This window comes from Brienomyrus brachyistius, chromosome 17 (assembly GCF_023856365.1).
Source record: "Brienomyrus brachyistius isolate T26 chromosome 17, BBRACH_0.4, whole genome shotgun sequence".
NCBI classification, from domain to species: Eukaryota; Metazoa; Chordata; class Actinopteri; order Osteoglossiformes; family Mormyridae; genus Brienomyrus; species Brienomyrus brachyistius.
Genome location: NC_064549.1, coordinates 18,610,668 through 18,622,739, shown reverse-complemented (window position 1 = coordinate 18,622,739; position 12,072 = coordinate 18,610,668). Strand labels below are relative to the sequence as shown.

The 12,072-nt window shown below is 41.3% G+C and overlaps 1 protein-coding gene across 2 annotated transcripts in view; it reads right to left on the bottom strand.

Annotated features, from left to right (window-relative positions):
• Positions 1-8,478, bottom strand: part of nyap2a (neuronal tyrosine-phosphorylated phosphoinositide-3-kinase adaptor 2a) — a 35,454-nt gene extending 26,976 nt beyond the window's left edge. For both annotated transcript variants that reach the window (XM_048982378.1, XM_048982379.1), the window contains exons 1-2: positions 7,680-8,478; positions 6,191-6,405 (exon numbers count right to left, since the gene is read on the bottom strand). In XM_048982378.1, coding sequence (XP_048838335.1) covers positions 6,191-6,390 — 200 coding nt within the window. In that variant the 5' untranslated portion in view covers positions 6,391-6,405; positions 7,680-8,478. The remainder of the gene's footprint in view (positions 1-6,190; positions 6,406-7,679) is intronic.
• Positions 8,479-12,072: the final 3,594 nt, after the last annotated feature.

The window sequence follows — 12,072 nt, the reverse complement described above, 5'->3', positions numbered from 1 at the left end:
CTTATTTAGTTTTAACTCAGCTTGATACTTGTTTGTAACAAGTGAAAGTAAAGAATTTTAGTTTTTTCACAGGTTAATTCATTAAAATGTAAAATCTAAAATATGATGCTCCTGGGTTCATGTTACAGAAAATGTATATATTATTCAATTGTTATTGTGTACGTTTACATTTGCAAATGTTAAGAATTTTGTGCAATTAATCATGATTAAATACAGAAAACTATGATTAATTAGTTAAAATTTTTTAATCGACGCGCAGCCCTAGTCTTAAGACATCGAAAATGATGTTAACATGGAGGGAGCTGTGTTGGGCTGTTCATATGCCTGTGTTATGGTTATGTAGGCTCCACGTTTTGGATATACTGGATGAGGCTATGTCATAGCTCTATGTTTGAACACATGTCTAACGTGTTATATAAGCAAATATGATGTATCCATTTGCACAAATGTGGATCAGTCCATTTTGAACTCTGGTGGCTGAACAGAGGACAAAATGACCTCCAGAAACTTTGGATGGTCATAATAAGCAATTTTTTTCTTTTTCTTTATGTTTTGCCACTGCATCTCGGTGGCTCATTTTTGGTACTATTTGGATTACTTGAGTACCATAAGCAAATTATTTAAACTGTATTTGCACAGGAACGATTCTGCCCCAAGCTTTTTGATCCATATAAGTGGATGATGATTTTAACTGTGATCACTATATGCAATTTCCACTGTATTTGTTTTGCATTCGGGTGGAGAGTTGTTTTTTTTTTGTTGTTGTGATGATCGTATGTACGGTTTTCCCTCAGAAAAAAAATTATATGTCTTAAGACATCAAAAATGTACATTAACACATTTATTGTTAATGTCTTAAGACATATAAATTTGATATGTTGATTCAGAGGGTTTTGACCCCGAAGGCATTCCATAGTAGGGTTCTGTACTCCTGGTTTTGATCCACCATGATCCAGGGCTGCCAACTGTCACACATCTGCCATTACACTAACGTTTTCTAACTCTCACACAAAAAAATATCATGGCAAATTTATATTATTCTATTATAAACCAAAAATTTGCTATATCAAAAGCGTTGGGGTGATTTGCAAACCCAACACTCTATTTACAGGGAATTAAAACTCTGTAAATGAGTATGTAGACTTCAAATTCTTTAAAAAAAAGTCTCTAATTAAAAATCCAGCCAGCTGACCAAGGTTGGTAGCCCTACTGTGAACCTATTCCTTTCTGTTTTGATCTTTTAACTGAATAAAACCCCATTTGTTTGCCCCATCTCCTGCTCCTACATCCTTTGTCCCTTATTGCATGACAGTCTGATACTTGATAATGTTTTTGAGAGAAGACACTAGACTTTATTTTTTAATAGTATGAATGAAGATGTGTTAATATGCATACAGTATAGATGTCACACCCCCGGACGTGGGCCAGGGGATGCCCCATGAGTAGTGCAATTGTACCATCGATCTCCTTGAGGGAGCAGTTTTGCCACGGGAAAGACTCTATCCCGTGTCACTCCAGGAGGAAAAGTCCCTCGAAGCCTACATCGTGCAAGGCATCATCCAGCCATCCACCTCTCTGGTAACTGGCGGTTTCTTTTTCATTAAGAAGAAGGATGGGGGGCTCCGTCCATGTATACAGATTACTGTGATGTAAAAAATGTATGTACTGTAGATTACTGTGCCTTGAATGCATGTCAAGCGCAGGGAACCACTTCCCCTCATCCCATCGTCCCTCGAACAGCTTCGGGAGGCTATATTCATGAAATTGGACCTGCGTAGCGCCTATAATTTGATCTGTATTCGAAGAGGGGACGAGTGGAAGACCGCCTTCATCACCAGCAGGGGGCAGTATGAGTATCGAGTGATGCCTTACGGATTAGCTAATAGCCCTTCCATTTTCCAAAGTTTTATGAACCACATCTTCCGGGACATGCTAGGTAAATTCGTTGTAGTCTACATCGATGACATCCTCATATACTCTCGCACCAAATGGGAGCATGTTCACCATGTCAAGTAGGTACTACAATGTCTATGCGAACATCGTCTCTATGCCAAGGGAGAGAAATGTGAATTCCACCAGACGAGTGTGAAGTTCCTGGGCTATGTCCTTCGACCAGCAGTCGTGGCTATGGATGCCCAAAAGGTAACCACCACCCATGGAACCTGAAGGAGCTGCAGCGCTTCTTGGGGTTCGCCAATTTCTATCAGAGGTTAATTCGGAACCTCAGTCAGGTAGCAGTACCTCTTATCACGATGACCCAGGGCCGACCAACCCAGCTACACTGGGACCCCAAGGCAGTATTGGCATTCGAACGCCTAAAAGGAGTGTTCTGCTTGGCCCCAATCCTCGCCCAGCCTTGACCGGAGCTCCCGTTCGAAGTCGAGGTGAATGCCTCTGAGGCAGGAGTTGGGGCTGTCCTGATCCAGGACCCGATCACTGGACGCTGCCACCCCTGCGCCTACTTCTCATGTAAGTTTATCCCAGCAGAGAGGAACTATGACGTGGGTGATAGAGAATTCTTCGCGATGAAGTTAGCATTAGAGAAGTGGCGGCATTGGCTCGAGGGAGCTCACCACTCCTTTGTGGTGCTTACTGACCATCGCAATCTAGAGTAATCTGTCAGCCCGCCAGGCTAGGTGGGCTACCTGGTTTTCCCGCTTCACATTCTGCGTTAGCGATCTTCCAGGATCTCGGAACATCAAACATCAAAGGGCTGTTTGCCATAGTTGAGACAGTTTGCATAGTAGCTGATACTTTGGGTGTCTTGAAAAGCACTATATAAATATAACAGTCATTCATTCATACACTCCATAAAGTCCTATCCACTATAGATATGGCTGTTCAGCACACAAAATAGGATCTGAGTACCATTATTTACTACTACATACAGAGGTGAGGTACTTATTGAGTGACAAGGTGTTTTCCCATGAGTATGAGATACAAGACGACCTTCTGGCATCAGCAAATGACCTGCTTTCCAGAAAGCAGATGAATGAGGAACTGTGGTGGGCTAAACCTCTTTACTTAGCTGGTATTGAATGGAGGGTTAGATCAAGTAGTATAGCGCTCCTTTATCATGCGAGAGGTAGTGAGATCAATACCCATAACCTCCAGCAACATGGATTTGTTGCTGCTTGTCCTTCAACTGAATTCCATGTTTGCAGTTCAGTCTTGCATGCTGGAAAGATGAGCTACACTGTACAGCTGAACAACATCCCTGTGCCCCCTGTGGTGGTTCTGTGGTTTATGACTGCAATCCTGTGGTCAGCAGAGTGAATTCACCCTTGGGATCTAGAGCAAGGCCCTTAACCCCAACTACTCCAGGGACCGGCTGTCCCTACATTCTCAGTTGTTCATCGCTTAGGATAAAAATGTCTGGTAAATAAATGCAAAATGATATTTCAGTCATTGTTGGGGAAAGCGCCCTGCGTTTCCACCCCAACTCCACCTTTTATTGAGACAACACACTTTATAGTTTTTACTTGCAAGGGTACCCACACTCTCTGCAATGCAAACTACAGCAGAATGTGTTACAAAGGGTGGTTCCCCTTGACTCCTTTATTTATAGTCAGTGGGAGGCGCAAGAGTCATGCAGAATAGGGAGGTGAGAACAAGAACAGTTTTTTACTTAAGTGTACAGCTGTTGAGCACATACTCAGGGTACGTGCAAGCTAAATACTATTATTAATATAATCTAGAGTATGAGGTTAGAAGAAGACAAAATAATGTATATACATATTTACACTCATAGCTAATCATACAGGAATGATAAAATGATTAATAACAGTTTCTTCAACCTAACAGTCATGCTATATAACAAGCTAAGCATGAAAATACAGGGAAAGAATCTTCTGACATCAACATTACAGTTCAATTTATGCTTGTAGTAAGAAATGGGGCCAGCCCATCGCAGGGCACACTCACATACCATTCACACACACATGCACTCCTATGGGCAATTTAGCAACTCCAATTAGCCTCAGCATGTTTTTGGACAGTGGGGGGAAAGCAGAGTACCTGGAGGAAACCCCACGACAGCATGGGGAGAACATGCAAACTCCACACATATGTAACCCAGGCAGAGACTCAAACCCGGGTCCCAGAGGTGTGAGGCAACAGTGCTAACCACTGCACCACCATGCTGCCCCATGAGTCTAATATCCATTGTACCCACCACAGTCATTATGGTGTTTGAAGACAAAACTCAAGATAAACCTGAGGAGCTTCAAATGGACCACTCACTCACATTAAAACACAACTAACAACTTTGGATACTTTGTGGACCCTTTGGTGGGTGGGAGAGGAGTATCGCTCCCTATCAGAACATGCTATCATGGTGCTGTTAGCATCCTGCCTCCTACTGACAGCAGGTCAGCTGGCTTTCTCCCCCTCATATATGTCAGGAACACAATGAGCAACAGTCTTCATTTTAACATGATCTCCAAATTGCACTCTCCACCATCTTTCTCGCATTAGACAGGCACATGTTCCGTTAATTTGATGGAGAATTGTGCTGTTCATTCATTTCTTATTACAGGTATCCATTGACTTATATCCAGGTTGCATTCCAGAAGAGAGAACATAATCTGAATGTACAATATTTTGGATATTCTGGACGTGAAGAGAGGTCAAACATACTGTACAACATAGTACGTGCAACATAATATGTAAGATACTGTACATCATGTACTGGGTGTCTTCTTGATCGGCTATTGGTTTGTTTTGGTTCTTGTCACACACCGCACACATAAATCTGCTAACATCCGCTAAATCTCCCAATAAATTTTAGTAAGGCTCGTACAAGGCCTTTGTTTTTGTCAATCAGAAATACTGAATAGGACTTAAGTTGTTGGATCACCATAGTTAAAATGACATTTGTGTGTTGATTTTCATAATTTCAAAAATAGTTTTAAAAGTTGCAAGATAATGTGTGATAAATGGTTACAATTTGGAATTTGGTAAATGAAACTTAAAAATAAATTTTTAAAACATCACATATTCGCCTGTATTATTATTATTATTGTTGTTGTTTTTGTTGTTGATGCTGTTATTAATACTTGACATGAAAATAAGTACACTACTGTTATTTAAGTCACAGCAACAGGAAAGAGTTACAGAAAGTCAGAACTCATTAAACAGGTCCTGAGCACAGTACACTGATAAAACACATTCTGACTGTGCATACCCACATGTCCAGGCTTTCTGTATGTCAGACCTGTACTCTTCAGCAGGCACTCCTACCAATACTCAGTACCTGGGCAACCATAGCTGAAGCAGCTAAGAAGGACTCAAAGGTCAAGTTACAATGAGAATAGCTAATGACAGAGCTCAAAAGCAACCAAAACTCAAAACACGCAATTAGAAACAAGTACACATCAACCAGGCAGAGAATAAATACACTGAGTCCTGATGTGGGTGAACACACAAGGATATCATGTCATGGTGGGCGTGGCCATGACAGACAACCATGCCTGTGGCAGCTAACTTGCAAACTGGATTCTGGACCAAATATGAAAGTCTTGAGATCTTATAGGCAGTCAGTGACCCCAGCTGTCACCAGGCAGAAAACCATCTTGCCTCAAACCCCAAACCCCATGGCAATTAAATCTTAATCTCAGCTTTATAACAATTTATTTTAATTAGTTATTAGTCTCATAGACCTACTTATGGCCTTGATGAACGGTCCAGTCATTTTTCTTAGTCGCTGACTATACTTGTTTTTTTATGATTCACCAGGCCAAGCAACTAAGGGCTATATGCTTGCTAAGCATACAATAAAAAGACTGCCTTTATTCCAATTAGATACTCCTTTTGCTTATTCCCAGACAAACAGTGGCACAGGCACTCAAGAGTGTTTGCAGCATATCAAGCCATCCAAATCTAAACCTTAGGACACCAGTATGACATCCTTCTCTTGCACTTTAATTTTCAATTAATGGCTTCATTCATTCAGCTGTTACTGAGTTACATTCAGATTCACTTCTGAAAATTCCTTATCTAAAACAATGTGACTAGGAAATTTACAGTTATCGTTACAGCATGGTTCTGCAGGTGTGCCGTAAAAATCAACTAATTTTACAGTGAGAACAGCTATCTGGGTTTTATAGCATATGGATGGCACCTTGCAATGAATGTCTAGTGTTCACATACAAAAGGTTAAGATAAAGATATAAGGTGAGTATCTATTTACCTTTTAATGGCTTCCTCCTGCCTCCTTTTTTTCTCGTGTTTTTCCTGAAGATAGGCCGAGTTTGCCTCATTCCTCACCCGATCATTCTCACAGGCAATGTCCGATGCATTCTGGATGACTAAATCATCATAGGCCTTCAGGCCAGTTTCTTCGACATACTGACAAAAATGTAAAGTGGCTTCTTCCTCCACTGCATTCATTTTCCTTAAATTAGACTATAAGTGCAAGAATGAAGAAAAAAATTCCTTAATTAGGACAGCGTGATCATACCTCATGTCTGTGCAAATGTCATTCTAACTAGAAATCACAATGAAGGACTTATTTTTCAGAAAATGTTAAGTGATAAACAGATCTTTGCGTGCATATATTTGCACATCTGTATTCTGTCATGTGTTCATGGCTAATCCTGAATGAATTTACCGTGTATGTACTCTGCATTGTGTGAGCATGTATTTTCTGTTATCCTGTTAGATGCACTGAGCCCATGAAGAGCTCTGATTGGAGGAACAGTCTTCTACTCATTATAACAGTTGCATCATGCAGGGGACAATTTAATCATTTAATCATACCACTACATGTCTACATAAGATATTTCACTCAGCTACTACAGTAAGAAAATCATGCTGTTTGGGCATCATAGCATAACCCTTTTATAAAACACCAGTTGTTAACATGTAAATGAAAATATTTTGCACCTACAGCTGTTATGTTTCCGTGATTGTTATTTGCACTTAAAAAGCTTTTATATTAAACAAAGTAATTCACTGAATATGGAGCCTAATTATCTTTCTATTCTATGCCACTCCCGCAGTGGAATCTTAAATGTTCTCCCAAGGTATTTTCTACACCAAATAGCACGGCCTGCTCTTCACTCATCAACCCATGGGTCTCATTATGCAGGCACCTGTGTGCGTGGGCTTGCTTGTCAGCACTTGCTGCATTGTATGCAAAACAATTAAGTCTCACCTCACCTTTAGTTAGTAATGGTTTTTAAGCATATTGTAGTTCATTATAATATATGGACATTACTGTCTCTATGTGCATGTGAATGTATAAGCATCAGGAGCAGGGTCTGCCCTTGTTTACTTCCAGGAGTTGCAAAAAAAACTAAAAAATAGGAAAATGTATTTTATCCCCTATGGCTCATTGGTGGTCTGAACAGCCCTGTAAGGCCACGATTTCCCATATATAGATTCAACCTTGTATATTTAATTTCTAAATTGTATAGCCTTAGACCTACTGTCTTCATCAGTCTGTATTCTCATTTACACCAACACCAGAATAACAGATATGCCTTCCTATTGGATCTTTAGTAGTCAGTCTTGTAAAAAATGGAATCAAATGGAAATTATAGTTTCTAGGCAACCGGGCCATACCAAGATGGAGATAGAAAAATGTACAGCTTTACATTTGATTGCACGATCTTAGAAACAGGTCTGTGTAAAAGGCACAATTAATTAAACATATGCGACTAAAGAGAAATACTTACAGATTGGGCTGAATCCCTGATTGGCCTGAAGCTCTGATGGACAGATTTTGATATCTCCACTCACCGAACTAATGTACTTCATCAGAATCAAGAAACGACACCTTCACAGATCAGTACTTCTCAGGAGGAGGAGCACATCCTGAAGAGAGCTGAGCTGAGGCTGCACCTGGAGAGTCTGTAATGGTGTGAGGAGGAGAACAGCCATCTTTGTGTCATTGAGCTGGCAGAACACTTTTTCCTCTTCCAGTGTTCTTCCAGACTGCTTAATGCTAGAATGGGGGAGGATGTCAGTTTGGGGTGCCAGCCCAGCTCAAACCTCAAACCCCACAGCCTGTTTGCATGCAGAGATGGACAATGCTGCCTCAAGCAGCAGCTCCCACTTCATCAGCACATGGAGCAGCTAGAAGCAAACAGCAGCACAGCCACCGGATAAAGCAGAGTAGCTGATCCTGCTTCGAATGCCTTCTCTCTCCTCTCCTGCCAGGTTAATCCTGATGTCCGTTATTCCCTCGTGAGACATCTACATGCTGAACAGCAATCACACGCGACGCCTCCTCCTGTCCTCGTGAGCAGTAAGCTGGCTAGCTCTCCTGAGTGACTCTTGCTTTCCCAGTTACCTATTTCTGTCAGAGATGCAATGGATTAATCAGAGATTCTAAATCACATTTCTGAAGACAAAGACTGAGCTCTGTGCACTGTATGAAAATCTCATCTGCTTTTCTTGTTCCTTCCTTCCCTCCCTCTCTCTCTTTGTGCTGTAGTTTCTCTACTCTCAGCAGCCGCTAACATAATATTTCAGAACCACAGACAGCGACGGGGGTTGTGTGGCTAGAGAGGGGGCGGGCAGTGAAAACGTCAAGCAGGAGGGGGTGGGACAGATCATGCTCCACGGCAAGCCTGCTCTCTCAGGGACGTGGACTCATTTCAAAAAGCATCTTGCTATGGCAGCTGTGCAAATCCACAGTCACCAATATGGCTCCCCTCTGCCTCTGTCTTGTCTCTCCCAGCAGCAGCACAGTTCTGTGGGGGTGTGTCTTTGTGGAAGCCAACCTCCTCCTACAAGGATGAGTGACTGCACACATTTCATATGAATTATGATGTTGTGCTTTTATCAGTTACGTCTCTTTGACGTCTTGGTGTCTGTGCATGCATGTTTTAGTTTTAATTTACTTAATGTGGAGGACACTATATACAGTATGCAGACAAGGACATCAGATATGCAGCTGGAAGGGGACACTAGAGATTTTTTTTCCCTAGTATGATAACACAGGCAGATATCTTTCGTACACACCCAAAGCCACTCTACAGCTGCCTATTTTCTGTCCTGCTCTGAAAACATTAACCTCTTCAATTAATTAGCTCTGGCTTTTATGGCCTCTGTTAGGGTTTAATGTGCTAGACACTTACCCACCTGGTATAGATACAGAAACTAAGGCCAGTCCCTAGGAAACCATTGTTCTCTTTGAAATAAATTAGTTAACTACATAGGCTCTCTAGGGCTATGAGGTCATGTCTGTATAGCTTTGTTGGGAAATACTGCAGTGATGGACTGCATAAGGTCAGATGTAGCAGCTGGAGTGGTTTTTTGATGTTCTGCATGTTTAGTGTGTTTGCCTTCTTGTCTCATGTGATCTGACCTTTATTGGCCCCTTGAAATATAACAGACTACTGAAAAATCCATGTATCACATTGTATTACAATACCATGAAATCATTATATTTCTCTACTCTTTTCATATTTCCATACGATTTTCAAACAGCAAAAGTGTAAATCATAAAGATAGATGAAAAAAGCTGTTTGCTTCCAGGACAGGGAGCTATGCTAGGAAAGCTGTGCAAACCATAACCCTCCCTGTTATATCAAGAAACATGCTAATTGTAATTATTTTCAATATTAATGGCCTGTGTCTATATACATAATTTAAGGTGTAAGACACTTAAGATGTAAAACACGCCTCAAGTTTGGATGTGTGGAACTTAATCCTGAGCTCATGCTCAATTTGTTTTTTTTTTTTGCTTTTTGGTTAGATCAAAACAGAGAAGGTTATGTGAAAATGCTTACTGGAATTCAAACTGGAATGTTTTTGTAGAATGTGACAGGGAGTAAGATAAATTTTATTTAGTTTCTTTAAGTTTCCTTTCTGATGTGGTCCTTCGTTTGATTTATGGGGTTCCCCTGCTCTGTGCTCTGTGATGGACTGGTTTCCCGCCCATGGGGTTCTCCTGCCTTGTGATGGATTGGCATCCCATCCATGGGGCTCCCCTGCCCTTTGATGGACTGGCATCCTCTCCAAGAGTGCTTGGAAGGATGAATATTGTATTGCACATGGCGAGAAGATGAGCAGAAGCAGAAACAAGGCAAGTTAGCCAGTGTTTGAGCCTAAACGCTTCAAGCCTCCACTTTCTATGATTTTCCTTGTATATGCCTGGTCGAGGATTTAAGTCCTCTGTGACTCACAACAGAGAAGAAGTTAATTAACTGCTACAACATGATTCCGACTGAGATGTGGCACTATAAACACAACTATTAAGCTAGGTGGGTGCACTGTTTATTGAGAGGACAGGACATTGGATTCTTAAAAAGACTGATGGTGGACTGTGTTTCTATAGCAACAACTCCTGATGCTCAAATACAACCATGATCAACAAATATCGATGCTGTTATCTTGATTTTCTGCTCATGTGCAGGCCTTTTTACTTACACAGGGAATTCATGGTATGCTGCGTACATTTCTCCAAATGTTGCTAAGATAGTGTTACCACAACTGCACGGCAACATAAATAAGAAACTGTGTACCCTGATGGTCTTTTTATTGTGATGGGTGATTAATCATGGTGATCTTATAGTTTTTCTCCCTAAATTCTATCATAACATAACATGCACAAGTACAGGAAGTAGAACATTGGTCTAAGTTTATACTAATGTTACCAAGGCCTACAAAGCATGGCCGGAACTTCATTTATTTTATGCATTTCCAAACCAGAAGCCATGGATGATATGAGAAGCATGTAACCCTCTTAAAACTCAGGGTGCAGCTTATAGAAGAGGAGATGGAGGAGCATACAGCACAGCCAGGTCAGACTTGAAGGGCATCAAGGCTGATAAGCTAAAACATAAACAGCGGACTGAAACTTCTTTCAGTAACTTAACCAGTCCTCGACATGTGTGGGAGGGAATTAGGGCCATTTCAGTCTATAAAGGGACAACATCTCCCTCTGCAAATAGCTGTGCCACTTTAGCCAAGGCACTGAATATCTTCTATGCTTGGCTTAATAGAGATAACAGTGATCAAATGATGCAGCCCCTCCTTTCAAATGAGCACCCACACTCAGCCATCAAAAGTCAGAAACTGCCTCTGAGTCCCTCAACTCCAGGAAAGCAGCTAGATAAGATAATGTGTCAGGGCACAGATCAGCTCACAGATCAGGTCTTCACAAACATTTTTTAACCTTCTCATTGGCCTCATCCTGGGACACCTACCTGCTTTAAAACAGCTACAACAATTCAGGATCCTACACAATCAGCTGCCACATGACTGAATAATTACAGGCCCATGGCACTAATTTCCTTACCAGTCAGATGTCTGAAGTGGCTGGTTATGTGGCACATCAGAAGCATCAGGTCAGCCTCTTTTTTATCAGTATCAGTTTACCTACAGAGAGAAGATATAAACAGAAGATACAATAGTCATAGTGCTTCACATAGCACTGGACCATTTGGAGCATAAGAATACATATGTAAGAATGTTATGCTTTCAAATCAGTCCTGCTAACTCAATTCAATGCAAGCTCATTCACAAATTACAAGACTGTTCCAAATTACAGAGCATTATCAACTGGATACTGGACTTACTATACTATACACATTCTGTCAGACTCAGCAAGCAAGTATCATCTACTTAGACCCCGAACTCTTGATTTGAACATCCAAAAAACGAAGGAAGTGATTGTGTACTTTTTTCAGTTTACACTCCACTCTGCATAAATGGTGAGGCAATGGAGAGGGTCTCCAGCTGAAGACAACTGTCCTGCCCCAGCAATAACACTGCAGTAATTAGGAAAGCACAACAACACCTAAATGAACTAAAGTTACATTTATATAGCACTTTTTCCAACACCCAAAGCACTTTACAGAACCTGTGGGGAGCCAGTTCAACCACCACCACTGTGTAGCCCCCACCTGGATGATGTGATGGCAGCCATTCTGCACCAGTACACTCACACAGTAGTTAAGGTGGTGAAGGGGCAGGAGAGAATTCACCAGTCAGATACAGGGGATGATTAGAAGACCAGATTTGACAGAACCACAGTCATCAAATGTAGCCAGGATATCAGGGCACCACCCCTACTCTTTTGAAAGATGCCCAGGGATCTTTTAAGATCTCAGAAAGTCA